The sequence below is a fragment of the Lepidochelys kempii genome, chromosome 14, assembly GCF_965140285.1.
Source record: "Lepidochelys kempii isolate rLepKem1 chromosome 14, rLepKem1.hap1, whole genome shotgun sequence".
NCBI lineage: Eukaryota > Metazoa > Chordata > Testudines > Cheloniidae > Lepidochelys > Lepidochelys kempii.
The window spans coordinates 2,444,582-2,463,053 of record NC_136393.1 but is presented as its reverse complement, the minus strand read 5'-3'; the positions used below and the strand labels follow the sequence as shown (position 1 = coordinate 2,463,053).

The following is an 18,472-nucleotide window of genomic DNA, read 5'->3' as shown; positions in this document are numbered from 1 at the left end:
TCCTAACAGCCACCTTTACAAAGCCCTAAATCACTGCAGTATATTGTGAAAAGTGCAGACTATGAAATGTCAAGGTCACTGAACTTGTGCCAGATGCCACTGTCAATGTCTTCAGAAATTTAGCAAAATCCTGTGAATCACTTTAATTACAATGGAAACATTTACTTCAAAGGAAGCCAGGTTTCCTCCCTCAGTTGGTAAAAGCTTCACTGCATTAACTTTACTATTGGACATCTAATGTGTATAAAATTGAGATGCACATTAAAATGTATGGCTTACATGTTAGAACAAGATGTTATAGTTAATATTCTCTGATGTGTTCAAAAACAGTGAAAGGGAAAGTTCAAAGTTGGGATGGTTATCCAAACCTACGAACTTGCTCCTGCTAGGTCCTCAGTCCAATTCTTACCATTTTCTCCTGCCACTAGTATAACCACTGAGCCCTCTCCTGCCTGTCTTTTAAAATCTGGGGAATGTGGTGAGGCAGCAGGTATGGTAGCTATCTCCACTGGGCTCCGATCACCAATCCTATTTACTAGCTGCCTGGGGCTTCCTTGTTACTTGTGTCTCAAAGAGGATATGTGAGGGGAAGCCCAAAGGCTATACAAGTGCCAGAATCTTGCAGTGTAAATCATTCAGCTAGAAAGATACATCAGTAATTCAATGGTTAGTTCAATCAAAGGGAGCATCTCTCTCATTATCATACAATCATGCGGCTGATACAGAAAGGACACAGTTCTAACGGATAAGGCTAACTCCTGAAACCTCACTCACCTCCTTGAGACAATCAACAAAAGAGTTAAAGTTCTGACAGCATTTATCCTGGAACGTTCTAAAACTTTGTCTCTTTGTTTTCAGTCCTGCCATCTATCTTTATTAAGCAATGGAACACTGTTGCCATGAAAACCATCTTGTTGAGTATGATCTTTACTTTGCATACACAATAAGCTTTTGCAGTATACCAGCGCCTGACTCTTTATCTAACAATGGTGATAAAACTAAGTGCTCCATTTCAATAAGAAATGATTCATTGCCAAAGAAAAAAGCCTTCTGGATCATCATTCTTAAAGACAATCTAAAAGTCTTTCCCACCCCTCAACTCAAGTACTAATGAGCCACGTTTGTCAGCTAAGTATGATGACAAATTGTCACTACTATCCTTTGGTTACCGACATGTTTAAATCTAATATATTTAAAGCCAAATTTTGGGGTCTTCCATTACACTGACTAGAAGGAACTCTGGAACTGTGAACTGCCCAACTTTGGTCCAAAGTTTGTAGTCTTCAAAGGTGAACTATGAAGGTGAAATATAAGAATTATATTTCCTCCTAGGTCAATAATTACTTTCCCCACTGTTGCTCTCTCTCCCTTTCCTACACACCTTGGACTGTTTTTATTCGGTGTGTTCATGACTATTTTAGATTGCAAGGTCTTTGGGTAAAGGACCTCATTGCCTTATAGACCAAGCCACAGTACTGGTGCCATCAATAATATTTCTTTCCCACACACTGAGATATGCACCTTGCTGGCTATTCCCATGCTGCAAAATAAAACAAAACAACCCAAAACCAATTCTAGCACTGTTTCTTTGACAGAAAATTTTAGAACAGATTACAAAGTCATGCTGTGCATACTATTTAAAAGAATTATGTTTAGTGTAAGCAACAATTTTGTTTATTTAAAAATGGATGAAGCCAGTGCCATTCTTATCAAAACATGGACAGGTCTGATCCTCCTGACGCTTTCAGATGGAATGAAAGAATGTCACTGCTAATGGCTACTGGGAAAAGGTGGCAACTGCTGGATGGAGTTTGCTTTAAATAGATGAGCAAGAACTTGCTGGACATGCCAACCCTCAAGAAAGAAAAGTGATAAAAGCAATTATCTGACTTCAAAAGCAATGGAAGGGAGCTGAGAACAGAGCTTTGTATAGTGAGAACAACAGTTTGATTCTGACAACTGTAAAAGGCCCTTCATGGAATTCTAAGGGGAAAAGTGCGAGTCACATAAAGCCTCGTTCTCCCTTACTGATATGTGGCTAATACATACTGGTATCCAAGGAAGCACGCAGCCACCACCAGGGGAAATGAATTTATACAAAACCAAAGGCTGTTAAAGGGAAGGATGATCACATTCTGAATGCCAAAGTACATGATCAGCTGAACATACGATAAGAGGAAATTAGTGCTCCAAATGTTTGAAACTGAGCTTGTTACAGTTCCAGGACTTTGCTATCAAAATGCCATGCAGAAAAGGTGTCTTCATTCCCTTCTCCTACCAGGTTTCTTGGTGTTCTGCTTCTGTTGAATTTTCCCTAATGGGATGGGGGGAGGGGGAGGAGAAGAGAAAGAAAGAGAGGGGAAGGGATGAGAGGCTATTTTGAATGTGTTGGGTTTTGTCTTATGTTGAGTGTGTGAATCTCATGCTGGATTGACTTCCTGCACTACACCTGCCTTTGTGTATTTTTTCCCCTCACACATCTGCCAATGGGTGCACATCATGTGACCTGGCCACTGTCATCTCAGTCCAGTCCTGGGTCTCTCTTGAGTAGACACTGCTAATCCACAACAAATGGCGTGTTGGTTTGGGATGTCTAAAAATTACTAAGTGTCCCGGACCTACTCATAATTTGAACTGGTATCTCCAGAGATGAAAAACTAAACTACTGTTAACTAACTAATCATACTACTTTGCCTCCGTTCCGATCTACTGTTCTAAAGGCAACTCGGACTAATTAAGATTCTCTGGGCATTTGTTATTTTGTTACTTTACAGCCTGATTTCCACATTTTCCCCAATTACTCACATTCTTTCTGCTGTGCAGTCTCTTGGGGTTTTGTTTTTCCCACTTCATCTCTAAATTAGTTCCTTGTGAATCATTACTCATCTTATCAGTGACTGACAGACACTAATGAATTACTGATTTCCAGCCTGTGACACCCCATAATAGTTATAATGGAAACAAAGGTTATTTTAGTACCAAACTTGTTGTTTCTAGTAATTTTTGTAAAGTGAATTTTGTACTGCTGAAAGGTGCTTGATTGACAGACCTGGAGACTTGAGATCTGTGTTTTCAAACAGCTACAGAACAGGCAGTTGCAAGGCAAGCTATCCTGCTCCCGCCTATGTGACTCAACCCTGATCTGCAGGGACTACATGGAGGGTTTAGAAGACTGTCCATGCCCCACAGATAATATGGTATGTTTGCTAAGATGTGTAACACAACACTGGGGGCAAGGGAATATGATTCATGTCAATTGTGGTGGGTTTCTTTTACCATGGATATTTGGTCATTACAAATTATTGTAACCATTAACTCATTTCAGACAAAAAAACTGAACAGTGATCAGATGAGAGGGACTTCTGCTCACTAATTATCTGTACCAGACACTAACAAATGGCCCCACTGGAAAAAAGCACTCTACGCCATTCTCAGTCCCCTGAGCTTCCCAGGTTTCCTCACATTCTCTATGTTTCTTTTAAAAACTGTATTACTGAGCTCCAGCATTAGTTCCAAAATATGGATTATTTTGGCTCCCTCTCAAAGGATTGGTAATACAAATGCACTGCAGAGGCAGCAACATGCTTATTCATTAGGCTGCTGGGTTAGTCTAGATAATTAGAAATCTGGGCTCTTCAAAGAAGGTGCAGAGTAATTTACTCTCAAACTCGTCATCTTAATTAGAAATAAACTCCTTTCCCAGGTTTAAAGACAGATAAATTATAAATTACATTATACACTACTGTCTAGCTAGACTGGTCTTGGGACTATAATAAAAACATGTGTTCTCTATAATTGATATCTTTATCAGATTAGGATGAAAAGGTTTTAATGTTTGCTATCCTCAGAAACCTTCAATCAGAACATTTTTCAGGAAGGCAGCTCTTCTAAAAAGCATGTTATGGAGATATCAAGAAGGAGCAAGAACTCAGAAAAAACTCTTGTAACAAGTGCCCCCTAAAACACTGTGAGGAATTTGAGTGCAACACTGAGAAACGCTTGATTTCTGGTCTCAGCAACAGCAAAGGAAATATACTACGCAGGGTGTGGTGGCCAAAGCAAAGGACTAAAAGGCCAAGCAACTGTTTTGCTTTTGACCTAGGGGAGTCATCGGTCATCTGTTTCAGGCAAACTGATTCCTACACCTGGGTAAAAATAGCAAGCTAGCTCACTGGAAAGCAGAGGTTCACTGAGCCATAGTTGCCAACGGCTACATAAAATCCGAATTGGCTAAGAGGTCTAAGAGCAAAACCAACAAGCCTTAGGAAGGACAACCGACTTGTACAGGGTGGAGTTCTGATTCCCACACCCCCACCCGCGGCCCCATTTTTTCCTTCCACAATATCTCACAAATCTGACCCTTTCCCCTACTTATCCCCAAAACACTTGTCCATACCTGTGTCACCTCCTGCCTTAACCTCTGCAACAACCTTCTCTGTCTCGGACCTCCCTGAAACCAATATGGCTCCTCTCTAGTACATGAAGAATTGCTGGTGCAGTCATCATTTTTCTCATTCGACCGAACCATGAACCTCCCTCCACTTGTTCCCACTCGTCAGTAGTATTGAGTTATAACTTCTCATCCTCACCTCCAGGACTCTGGAGGATTCTACCTCCGTACACATCTCAGATCTTTTGCATACCTGCTCTGCTTGATGTCCCATTAATTTCCCTCTCCCATCTCTGAGCTTTTTTCAACAGCAACCTTTACATATGCAATGACTTCCCAATTACAGTTCACCAAGCCACTATCCTCACCTCATTCAGAGCCCTCCTAAAAAGTACATTAATGACACCCAGAAGGAATTAATAAATCCAGTAATAAATTAGAAATGGAAAATCCCTTAGCTTGCTCCTCTAGGTTCTACCATTGTGTTCCTTCTTCTAGATCAGGGGTTCTCAAACTTCATTGCACCGTGACCCCCTTCTGACAAAAAAAATTATTACACGACCCCAGGAAGGAGGACTGAAGCTTGAGCCTGCCTGAGCCTTGCTGCCCCAATGCGTGGGTGGGGGTGGGGGTGGGAGCTTGCTGAAACAAATGAATTATTCTAGCTTTAAGTATTTAGGTTTTAGAATTATTACAAATCTAGTAAAATCAGTAACGTATGTTAACTCTCTCCTAATGTTATGCTTTTATAACATGTGGATTCATAACATCTGTTTGGCAACAATTTTTTTATAACATTGCTCTAGATAATACAGAAAGATTTTAGTAACTGATTATGTCACCAATTTACAGTGCTTAGGATTTTGTTCAGACTAAAGAACAAAGCCAACAAAGTAAACTGCTCCCCCCGTTCCCACAACATCTGCCTGTTTTAATATACTTTGACTTTTCTTATTTCATTGCTTAAAATGCTGCTCTTGCAAATCCATGGAACAGATTCAGGGGAAGAAGTAGAACATACAAGTGGCTCAGGGGGTTTAAAATGACACTGGTAGAGAATACAGCATTGATGTAGTCATGTTTCCCAGACCCGAAGAAGAGCTCTGCGTAAGCTCGACTCTCTCACCAACAGAAGTTGGTTCAATAAAATATATTATCTCACCCACTGGTAGAAATCTCAGTTTTGTCATTTTCAATTTGGAGTTATACAAGGACTCTTAGCCCCATTTGCCTTGAAAACACAAAAAGATGACCGCAATAAGGACATGTGTATGTCACCCAGCCACATTACACAATAAATCCAGAAACCCATCTTGGCAGCCAGCTCAACAGCTTTGTCGATACTTAGCAGTTTAATGATTAATCCCTTTCCCCTGCCCCTTAATTTATGATTTTACATCTTTGAGACTATGCTGAACCCTTCTGCAACTGGCTATTTATAAGCAGTATAACACATAGCTGCCCAGTTACACAGCATAGATTTCCTGCATTTTGAGTTCAGCTAGTGCCTTTGCACATTGTATTCCCACCTAGCAGTGAAACAGAACGGATTTTCAAAGGAGACGACTTTTCTCCTCCATTTCACCTTGAGGTACTCACATATTTGCAGTGGATTATCATTAATGACCTGTGAAGGAATGCTAGTTACACCTGCCAGTCAGGTGATGAGAGTGCCTGACCATTCTTAGCTCATTAATGCTGGGTATTGTGGAACTAAAACTGCTCCACTTGAATTCAAGTTCTTTCGAAAATACCACTGCAAGGCTGGGAGCATCTTGTACCAGTAATCTGGGTTTAAAGGAAGTGCACAGCTCCAAAGGCAAAACACCTGGCTATTACTGACTACCATGTTTGGTGCTAGAATTTCTAGCGATATTACAAGCCAATCTCAAGTACCTTGTACTCCAGCTGCAGGTTTAGGTGACTCAGTTAAAGGGGACCAGCCATGTCTGACATGGATACCCATTGTTCTAAGGCAAAACATTAGAAGAGGAAAACAGATGAGGACACTGGTGTTCAATTCATTTTAGTAACCTCTCAGGAGGCAGAAACCTAGTGGGGCAGTGATTAGTCTTCTGTGCCTACTCCTGGAAGGGGAGGACAGAGTCTCTCTCACCATAAGAAGAAATGCCACTTCTTCCCCTCTGAGCATGTCTAATTCTTTGGGGCTAGGAAAATGAGAGCTTCAACTCTGTCCTCTTTAGGCTCTTCCCTTCACGGTGCCCCTGAAACTGTATGCCCCTCCCAATAGTATTCTCATCCCCGTAGTAAGGGAAGCAGGTTGGTCTCCTGGCACACACAGGCCTTGAGAGCTTATTTCCCTAGTCTAACTTCTTAAGCCAGTTGGAAAAACAGATATCCTTCCACACGGAATATTCTTAATGATAATGAACTTAATTGTTACTTCATATGTCAGTGCTTAATAATACATTTATGTGGTACCCCAGGAGATCTCCACTTGTATTGACGATTCCTTCAGGGTTTAAAGACAGAACCTCTTAGTTTTGCTTTCCAGACAGCTCAAAATCAGAACTGTTCAGGACAACATCCCTCTGTCCGCACAAGGGTAAGTAGGCTTAGCAGCGTTCCTCCCCCCCCCCCCCCCCAATTTTGATGATTTTTATCAATCCTTATTTTTAAGATTGTTCCACCAGGAACACAGCCTCCTCCCACACCTTGTATTGCAGCGATCAGGTGTCACCAACCCTGAGGCAGCGCAGGGAGCCCTCTGCAGCTCCGCAGTCACAGACGTACTCACTCACTCCCATGACAGCAGGGCTGCCGAGGTTTCCCTGCACAGCTGCAGGGCTGGTGACCGCCGAACCCTGCAGGCACACCCACGGTTACTGGTTGATATAATTTTTCATCAACTGCATTGTGCAAGCTGAAATTGATGTTTACCGACAGTTACTGATAAAAATCGAACCCCGCCAAGCCTAAAAGTAAACAGAGGAACCCTCAGGCCACCAGATGATCACCCTCAGCTTCTGAAAGAGCATTAGCGGGCACGGTGAGCGTTGAGATGAGAGAGACAGAACAACCCCTGTGCAGGTTTCTTTTCTGCTCCTCACCTCCTTGCAAACACTCTCGCCCAAGGACAAGTGGCATGCACTGCCATAGGGCACAGTACCTAATGGGGAAGTGCAGCTGTTGCTTCACTGACACATTACTGAAAACAATTTTAAGAGCTTCTTTTGGTAGCTTTGCTGAGTTGGGCTGGGGAGGTTCCATTTTCCCTTCAATAATCAGAAAGCAAGATAGAATAAGAAACAGAAATGAATGAGTCGCTTCTGATTACTCACAGATTACAAGGAACGCTGGTCCATCTTCCCTGCACCTTGCACAGTGCATTAGTTAAAAACCCGTACTATTCAAAAATACTATAAGTTGACATGAAGATTTTATAGCAATTGATGGGATGAATCAGCATAAACATTGCTGCCATGTGCAGTGTGTGACTTAGAAAAACCTCAGTTAAAAATCCACAAAGCATATTGCAAACAGGAAAAAGAAAAATCAAATGTGTTCACTGCTGGTGTAATGAAAACAAAACCTAAAAGCTCAACATGGTTCATGAGTTATGGGAGGGAAAATGTAATATAGTTCTGGAGATGGATGAAAGCTGAATTAATTCTCCTAGTTCTTTTATTTACTTTAGCAAACAGATTTCTGACCCCGTTTTACATCAGCTTCTTTTTCACAGACAATGAGCTGAAGAGATTTCTCTTTGTTTTCCTACATAATCTGTCACTACCCAAGGGCCTTGTTCTGCCAGTTTTAGTCAATGGTTTGGGCTGGATCCTCACTCAGAAACAAGCGGATAAGTGCTTTCACAGTTCCAGGGTTAAATGCACTCTGCCCCCTCCCTCTGTCATCTGCTCATGGACCCCCATTAAGTTTCCGGTCTCCAACCATCACCTCTCTATGGGTAGCGACCTGCAACACTCTCCTTAACAAGAAATTTAAGGTTGCAGGTCCTTGGCAATTCACTGTGCTTATCCCAGCAGCTCTGACGTTTGTCCAGCCCCAGCCATTCTGCTTTCTTCTAGGGTCTGAATGTGTTTACCAGTGACCAGCCAGCCTTCACATTTATTTAGGACAAAAACATTACCGAGAAAGCACATAATAAAACAAAAAACAATCTACAGGCATGCCAAGCTTACCAGGTGTTACCCATCTTCCATGTGGAGACCCTGGTGGGTTCCAGTCCTTCAAACCCTTCCAGCAGGGCTTTGCCTAGTTACAGTTTCATGTCAGTTGAGGATCACATGAGGGACCCTCAGTGATTTCAGCCTCCTCCTTTATACCACAAGCCTGTTCTTTGTCTACTGGATCTCTTGAACATGGTCTGAACCCATTTATGCATTACTGCCTTTAAGTTAAGGTTAATAGAATCATAATTTGGCTTGTAGATGCTGGACCCATTTTCACATAGATCAAATTTTTGATGTCAGCATGGCTTCCATAATGGTTAAACACTTAAAAGCTGCTCAAGAGCCTGATATAGACCTATCTCCTAAAGTATATGACACGGAAGGTTTTCTGGCATTCAACTACACATTGAAATTTATTTGGGGTTAAAATGTGCAGGTTATTCAACATGGATCTACTTTACCAATGCAATAAGCCAAAAGAGAAGACAGAGCGCTTTGAACTGGGAATTTTAGCTGATGGAATCCTACACTCATCACCATTGTTGCAAAATACCATTTCCTACTGGCAGTCTGGGACCAATGAATGATAGTTGCAAATCACTGTACTCTACAGAAACCTATTTAAAAAAGCAAGAAATAATACATTAAAACACTACTACTAGCTACCCACCTATTAAATACCCCAATCCAACCCCTCCGAACACCACAGAGAATGCCTTTCACCTGAATGAATGAATGACTCAAATCCTGAAGAATTGAAAGAGGATAACTGGCTTTAAACATTCACGTGTCAGAAGTCCGAGCCCATGGCCTATTCTAATTAATCTTGACAATGAGCGTTTCTCAAGGCAAACATCTCAGAAATTGAATTCTCTTTTATTTTAATTGTTCCAAGCTAATTTAACTTGGGTACATAACAATGTTCTAAGAATAGGAAGCTTGAAAATACTAACCATGTGGCACAGATCTCAGAGACCATCCACACAAATATGTACTACCTCACCTGATGGCAAAAAATACCTTCCTATAAAAACTCTTTGAAAACAAAGAATGCAGAAGATGAATTATGATTTAGTTTTTCAATAGCTTGGGTGGCTTGCATAACCTGGGCTATGCTTTGGAGAAGAGTTTACTTAGTCCATCATTTTGCCCTGGGCTGTCCATTAGCCAATAGTCTGGTCAAGTATTGCTTGGATGAAAGGATTATTATGGGTATCCATGACATTAAGGATCGAAATATAATACATTATTAGACAGAAAGAACACTAGAGTGTGCTGAGGAAGTGACAAAACACGTCTTTTTTTTCTGATTTTACACACACACACACACACACACAGAGGCTCAGGGTATTGAATGGATTTTATGGGTCATAAAAGAGAAAACGATAGCTATGTTGAGAGACATTCATACCTCAGACAAGTATTGTGAAAGCTTCCCCGGCAGAGTTCCAGCACTATGCACCCAAAACAGCTCCGCCAGTGCATCCCAATCCTGGCCTGTAGTACTCCATGCTATTCCAGTGCCAGTCTCCCCTGGACTAGCTCTGCCAATGTATCTAAACACCAGACCTGCAGGAGCCATTTCAGTTGTATGCTCCCATATAGCTCTACCAATGTACCTCATTGCCTGAATTTAGACATTCTCTACTACAGCAGCCTTTGCCTGCCTTAAGCAGAGGCTTTTGCCACATGGTTTTACGTTAGCTAGGGTATAGGCTGAGAGTATTAAACTAATTTCACATGTGTCCTTAACGCTTGCGAAGTTGTAACTCCAAAAATTTAAGGCTATGAGCATTATCTAACATCTCCATTGACCCCCATTGACAAACTCTCTCAATGTGTGACCAAAACAACTAGCTAGGTGGCTTGACAATATTGACTGCCAAAAAGGTGACCGAAGTTTGGATTCTGGGCTGACAGTTGTCAGGCAAGTGTATGTTCAACATATCAGGAATGAGACCTAGGTGACCTGTAAGTTAAAAGGTCTGAGCAAAGCTCTAGAGCAAGCGTAAGACTCCATCTAAACAGTGTTCCCTGCATGATTTCTTGTTTCCATAGTCACTGCTTGTTCTGCCAGCCTGTGGTAAGACAATATAATGAGACACACCATAGACATGAGAACGAATGCAAAACAAAGGCTAACGGGTAAGATAGTCAAAGAAAAATGAGCAGAGGGAAACTTGGTACCCCTAAGTGAATCTTGGGCAACAGAAGCACCCCAAAGAGGTGCATGCCCACAAGCAGAATGAAAGGATCTTGAGGACAATGTGACTAAAAAGCAATTTCCCCTCTTCATCAAACCAAATATAATAATGGAAGCCAGGAAAGCAGTAGTTTTAATGTAATAAAATCTTGCTTACTTCTCTATTAAATCCAGCGTGACTCCTGGCACCAATCTGACACTCTTCTGCATGCAAAACCTGTGGAGAACAGAAGAACAATAATTCACACTAATTAAATATTTAATGACAGGACGCTTGGAAGTTCTGTGGAAAGAATGAGAAGGACAGTTATTACAGTGTTTTTGCTTTTAAAATATAATTCGGTTTGGAAAACTTTGCGGCGGCATAATGAGAATCAAACAAGGCTCTCAACATTTGTCGCCCTCATGGTCGTGCAGTGATTTCCATCGTCACGGTGACAAGCTTGTGGTATTGCAACTGCCACAGTGACAAGTTTCCCAACACACAGAGAGAAAAAAAGGTACCCAGTCATCCAGCAGAGTCCCTTGAGAGGGGGAGCAAGACATGAAATAAAGCAGAGCTCGTGTATGGTAGTGAAATAATGATCTGCATTGGCTGGGTTTCCTTGAAGAGACCTGGCACTGCAGTGGGGAGGGAAGACAGAGCACAACAGCAACGTGTCAAGAACACACACCTGCGTTATATAATTTTAAAATATAAAACATTGATTCCATTTCTCCAGCAATTAAAGGCACCACAATTTCAGAACTGCCCGCACTGAAAAATACAGAGTCCAGTTAACTCTATGGTTTGCCGTATCTAGAGAGACTCCCAGACTAGCTAATCTGAAGTGGAAAAGAAGATACACGCCCAATTCTCATGCACCAGCTCCCTCTCTCCAGACTTCTTGGGGGAGTTGCTCCACTACATCCCCAGGCCTCTCGTGCAGAGTGCCACAAACCATTTCCAGCAGACACATGTTCAGATTTTAAAAAAAAGTTTCTAGCCTTTGTGATTGGAGAGAAAATCTATTGAATGGGACCTTGAATCTGAAGACAGGCTGAAACCAGAGGGGATCAACTGCCTAAGGCTTAGATCCTCGTTCCAGCAACTGTCTGAGCAGCATGGCTGTGTGCTGGGAGATTCCTTTGGGGCCAGGGAAGAGAATCCTCCACCTCCGTTTCCAAGCCAATCCATGGCTGTGCCACTTCCATCCCCAATAAGTGGGGGAAGTATCTGCCCAATTCCCCATGGTACAGCAGTGAGCAAGAACCCCAGACATCTGTGCTCCTTGATGCACAGGGCGTACACATCTACCTGGTGAAGTTCTGAGGACCCTCCAGCTTTCCCTGTTTTACACCCTATTTTCCAGAATATGCATTGCAGCCACCCTCTTTCTAGCCAATCATAGGGCAAGGCTCAGAAAAGCTCAATGGTGTCACAGTCAGCTAGTGGTTCTTTCTGATATTCTGTGCCTTCCATCCTAAAGGACCTCAAATTGAAAGACAATTTCTACATGGGGACCCCCTACAACCATTGATGAAACATTAATCCCTATGGGGTGAAATTGCATGGCAATACTGCCCAACAGTGAAGAAAACCACCATCTCCAAAATGCAGGGGGAATTTAAGGAGGCAGAACGTAGCCAGAGCTGGAATTTGACTGAGACGCCTGGTTTAATGCCCCCATTCATATAAAGAGTGCCATGGGATTTTAGAGTAACAGCCGTGTTAGTCTGTATTCGCAAAAAAAAAAGTACTTGTGGCACCTTAGAGACTAACCAATTTATTTGAGCATAAGCTTTCGTGAGCTACAGCTCACTTCATCGGACGCATACTGTGGAAACATATGTATGTGTGCATATATGAACTAACCCTGCTTAGTCAGTGAAATCTAATAGGATCACAGAATAAGGCAGTCTAGCTGCAGGCCATTGAGAGATGAGTATGAGTGCTCAGCACCCCCAGTCCCTTACAGTACACACTATAGGAGACCAAGAATTGAACCGTAGTCTCTTGACTAGCAGCACAGGTCACTTGCCACAAGGCAAATGGATCCTTTAGCTTCTTTTCTTGCAAGGAATTCTGGCAGATGGTTCCCACACACCCCCAAGCATTCAGGATAGCGGAGTTGGGAAAATTATCACTGTGTCAAGCATTTCCTTCTATTTCTAAAATAGGAAAATAAGGCGCACCTTTGAGGGTCAGCTGTAAAAAGGCATTTCCCCAAATAATATACATTACGAAGTTGTCACTAAGCACTTCCTTTGGGAGCTTTTGGCAATGAACTATGGGCAAGACATAAATAAGCTTCAGATTTCAGGTATTTCAATGGTGCCTTCGGCTTCTCAAAGGCAACTGAATAATGAATAAAAGCAGATTGCGTTTGATCAGTAAGGGAAACTCCCTTTCTCCAACACACCCCCGCAGCACGGATCTGTCTGGTATTCAGCAGAAGGCAAGCAGCACAGCAAGTGCTTGCGGCTTTCATGTACACATTGCCGGGACTGCTACAGCACTGCCATTGTACGTTGGAGGAGATTAATGCAGGGAATGCTCGGAGCCCTCTTTTAATGAGGCCCCACCATTTCCCTGCAAACTCTGAAATAGGCAGTCTAGTTCAGCAAACCCCCATTTAAACCAGTAATGGTCCCTCTCCATTTCCTCACTCAAAAGTAGTGATTGCCCAGAAAATATGTGTAGAGGGTAAGGAACATTCTCTTTCTATCTGCAATACCAATCTCACAATCACTTCCATTGCACAGAAACATGATGTCTCAAACAAGCAGCTGTGACATCACTGCAGGAATCCATGAGGATGGGCTAGTGGGGAAAGCCATTACATAGAAATCTTTTAGTAACCACCGGTGATTAGAAAGAAAAGGCATAAAGGTGCCGTCAAGGTTCCTTGCCCACTCTGAACTCTAGGGTACAGATGTGGGGACCCACATGAAAGACCCCCTAAGTTTATTTCTACCAGCTTAGGTTAAAAATTCCCCAAGGCACAAAGTCTTTGCCCTTGGATTAGGTAAAACGCTGCCACCACCAAGACAAAGAACAGGGAAAGGACCACTTGGAGTCCTATTCCCCCAAAATATTCCCCCAAGCCCTACACCCCCTTTCCTGGGGAAGGCTTGATAATAATATCCTCACCAATTGATACAGGTGAACACAGACCCAAACCCTTGGATCTTAAGCACAATGAAAAATCAATCAGGTTCTTAAAAGAAGAATTTTATTTAAAGAAAAGCTAAAAGAATCACCTGTGTAAAATCAGGATGGTAAATACTTTACAAGGTAATCAGATTCAAAACATAGAGAATCCCTCTAGGCAAAATCTTAAGTTACAAAAAGACACAAAAACAGGAATATTCATTCCCTCCAGCACAGCGAATTTTACAAGCCATTTAACAAAGAAAACCTAACGCATTTTCTAGCTAGATTACTTACTAACTTTACAGGAGTTGGAGAACTTGCATCCTTGATCTGTTCCCAGCAAAGGGTATCACACAGACAGACAGAAAACCCTTTGTCCCCCCCAACCCCTCCAGATTTGAAAGTATCTTGTCCCCTCATTGGTCATTTTGGGTCAGGTGCCAGCAAGGTTACCTTAGCTTCTTAACCCTTTACAGGTGAAAGGGTTTTGCCTCCAGCCAGGAGGGATTTTATAGCACTGTATACAAAAAGGTGGTTACCCTTCCCTTTATATTTATGACAGGTGCACACAATGGTCAAATGGACTTTTAGCAAAACACTATCCTGTAAGTTTGCTCAAGAGTGATGGGAGTTCTAAAGGTTTACTCTTATCCAGAATGCTTAAAAAAACCAGAAGCACACTTAGCAAAAATTACACTCTGTATGCATGTTTTAATTCATCGAAGCACGACCACTTAGTGCAGTAATTGCAAGAGATCTCTCCCGACAAACAGGGTCTGACTTGCTTAGCGTTCAGCTGGGAAACATCAAGGAAAACCAGAAAGAAAGGTGGTGGAGGAAGTGATAGCACTTTTCTTTCTGATTCAGTACTGATCTAATACCCCCATATGGTGTTAGGGGGCACAACAGGAGTTCACATCTTTTAGATAAGGAAGTCAAAATCAAAGTTCTGACCACATACCATCATGAAAGATCTTCTGGTGCTACTTGAAAGAGAAGGGGTGGTGTTCTTCTGGATGTCCTGTCTTCTTTTCAAGTAGAGAGTTAAATTTGGCTTCCCTAAATTCCTTCAACCACTGCAAATGGATACAATGTTGTCTTTCTGTCCTGCATAAAACTCTTCAGTAATGTTGCTGTGAGATATGCAGCTGGAACACTTCACCTCAGAGCTAGCTGCATTTTAGTGGTAAGTAAAGAGATCACTGTGTTTAGGTTCAGAGTTTGAGATCCTTTAAGATGGAAGATGCTACAGATAAATATAGGCTAATTGTAAAAGTCTGAAGATTTGGAATTGGAACAGATTTATCTTATTTAACACCAGTCCTACAACAGCTAAACCCAAGGCATGCACTTGTCTTTCTTCTTCTGCTACCCAGTACAGTTCCCAAAAATGGAACCAAACCCTGGGTAATGTACCTATTTTGTAAGTTTTGTTTAACTTTTAACGTACATTTAAATGAAACCTTTGGCTTCATTTGCAGTCTCCTGATGCTTTCATTTTTGTTGTGGATTTCTCTTAAGTAGGTAACCTCTCTCAGGATCTGAAAGGGCCAGTTTTCCTGTTTAAGACATATGCAAGTTTTCTGGGTCACTCCCAGCAATTTCTCCTGGAAGGTCAGAAACACACATCTTCTGCATTCTGAAGTTATAAAAATCCCTCGTACCATACACTCATGGAAGGGAAGAACAGCCCACCAATTTCTACTGCACTACTGAATGTGGGGGAAACGCAAAATAACGTTAGAGCAGCACAAAGTACCTAGCGCTTTTTATCAGAAGTGACAACTTTAGCCGTCAACCCTCTTTAAAAATACTAGATTAGCAATCACGATGAGAGCAGGATCACTTAGGAGTTCAACAGTTTGCTCAAGTGCATTTATTTTACACTGCTAAACCATGCAAAGTGTCCTCACATGTATCATTTCCAAAATCATTCTGCCCATATTAGAGAGATCGGAAACGGATGTTATTGCAGACCTCTGAATCTCTCATTCCCTGGTGGCATGACGCCAAGTCCTGACTCTCCTTCCATAATGCTAGTAAAAGAAGAAATCAGCTCATCCTGGTTCTTGCAGAGGTGAAAAGAATTTTAAGCGGGATTGGAGAAAGTAAGATATGCCCAAAAGAACCAGAGCGCCTTTTGTAATCAAAAGGCACAAACAAAAAACCCTCCAGTGCATTTCACAGATTTTATTTGAATAATGTAGACATTCATTTATCTTTCCCTTTAGATCCCACTGGATTTTTCCCTATAACAAAATGCCACAGAGCTGGGCACTCTGTACTTATCACATTATTTCTTACCAAAGATTAATTGATCTATATCCATCCATTTTCCTTATTATCTTAGCTCCTCCCGAGCATTTATGGATTTGTCCTCAACACCCCTGCAAGGTAGGGAAGTATTAATTATCCACTTCTTACAGATGGGGAACTGAGGAGCGGAAATTAAGTGACCTTGAGGACAAGGTCACAAATGAAGTCCAAGTCCCGATCTTCAGAGTTTTAGGCCATTGTCTTAACAATAAAACTAATTCCTTCTAACCCAGCCCATGTTCAAGTTATCTAAAAAACATCCTTTCCTGACAAAGATCTGTTCTTCCAAGTGCCAGGCTCTCCTTTCCCATGGCCAAATACGTTTAGAAGCAATTCTGGGTTGTTCCAACCGAACTATTCAGAGAGCTCTACTGTCTAGGTGCTATATACCAAGTGGTCTTCTTTAGTTTTAGTCATTTCTATTTCAGTCTATAGAAGATCACATATCCTAAGATCTTGTAAAACCCTAATGCCCACTAAATAAAAATCCACACCCCACCTAAACCTCAACTCTCCTTCAATAGATAGGGTTTGTGATGCCTCCTAAAGGTCTACAGATTTGGGCTATTGTGGAACTGGGAGAAGAAACCATCATGGTCAGAGGGATACAGAGGGACCTAGACAAATTGGAGGATTGGGCCAAAAGAAATCTGATGAGGTTCAACAAGAACAAGTGCAGAGTCCTGCACTTAGGACGGAAGAACCCCATGCACCGCTACAGACTAGGGACCGAATGGCTCGGCAGCGGTTCTGCAGAAAAGGACCTAGGGGTTACACTGGACGAGAAGCTGGATATGAGTCAACAGTGTGCCCTTGTTGCCAAGAAGACTAACGGCATTTTCGGTTGTATAAGTAGGGGCACTGCCAGCAGACTGAGGGATGTGATCGTCCCCCTCTATTCGACACTGGTGAGGCCTCATCTGGAGTACTGTGTCCAGTTTTGGGCCCCACACTACAAGAAAGATGTGGAAAAATTGGAAAGAGTCCAGCGGAGTCCAGGACCAAGAGGCAGCCAGTAAAGATCCTGGAACGGGCAGTCTCAGGTTTATGGCAAGATACCCCATTTAAACAAAAAGGCAGCTGCATTCTGCACTAGCCTCTGTTTCCAAGGTGATTTAAGGTGTGTTGTTTAAGGTGTATTATTTAAGGTGCAATGTCAGAATCTCTCTCTCTCTCTCTTCTTCTCTGTGGTCACTACTGTAGAGCCATAGCTGGGAAGTCACCCTGGAACCCTCAGGAAGTCCCACATGCACAGGCATCCTTCAAAAGCCACACTGAAAAAAACCAAACTCCACCATATAGAACCATTTTGACATTAACAGGGGTCATCAGCAACGTTGGAACCGTTAGATCCACAGAACAGACTTTTGCCACTTGGGCTAGTACCAATGGCTGTAATAGGTTATCAGTCTCTATGTGGACTGGCCACTAGAGGGGGATGAGAGAGAGACTTTGCCAGTGGGTTTCACAGATATTTTGTGACAGCAAAGGATGCTAGGACTCAAATCTTGGGTTCTATTCCAGGTTCTAGAGGAAGTATGTGCTAGTGATCCTAGATCCTTCTGCACTCATTTTCCTCAAAGCTTGACCTCTTCTACACCATCCCCTCCAGCCTGCACTTCCCAGTCCTGTCTCTCCGCCCCAGCTCCTCCTTCAAGTCTCCCTTTCCAGTTCCTCCTCGTTATCCCAGTCTGTCAGGATTTCCACACACACATCCCGCCTCCAGGAGCTTCATCCAGTCCAAGTCTTCTGCCCAACTCCCAGTTCCAGACTCTTCACCCCAGCTCTACTCCCTCCACCAAGGCACATGCCAACCTCCCCATCCCCAACTCTGACTACTGTCCCTCTGCAATCAAGTCAGGTTGCTTTCTCTTCCTCACTGCCTGGATATCAGCAAGTGGAACAGTACAGAGGAGACAATCTCCTGGCTCCCAGTGACTGTGCCCAGCACCAGGAGCAGCAATTGCAGGAAAATTCCTGCTCAGCCCCTGCATCCCTGTGCTAGAACATGCTTAAGAGCACAGAGAATCTTCAGAGTGTTCAGCTGCCAAACTAACAAGTCTCTACTGAGCATGTGCAAACAAAGATTTTTCAAATGTTTATAACTTGTCCAAATTTGGGCAAATTTTCACAGGAACAGCAAAAGGTACATCCCTGACACTGGGGTACCCGTCACAGTGCATGGCCTTGCTCTACAGCTCAGATGCACTAAAACGTCTCAATAAAAGTGCTGTAAGAATTATTTTTAACACAGGCAAAACAATGTACTTTCC

General features: G+C 42.5%; 1 protein-coding gene across 6 annotated transcripts in view; it reads right to left on the bottom strand.

Annotated features, from left to right (window-relative positions):
* RPTOR (regulatory associated protein of MTOR complex 1) overlaps positions 1-18,472 on the bottom strand; it is a 313,806-nt gene that overhangs the window by 138,111 nt on the left and 157,223 nt on the right. For all 6 annotated transcript variants that reach the window (XM_073312077.2, XM_073312081.2, XM_073312080.2 and 3 more), the window contains one exon: positions 10,905-10,964. In XM_073312077.2, coding sequence (XP_073168178.1) covers positions 10,905-10,964 — 60 coding nt within the window. The remainder of the gene's footprint in view (positions 1-10,904; positions 10,965-18,472) is intronic.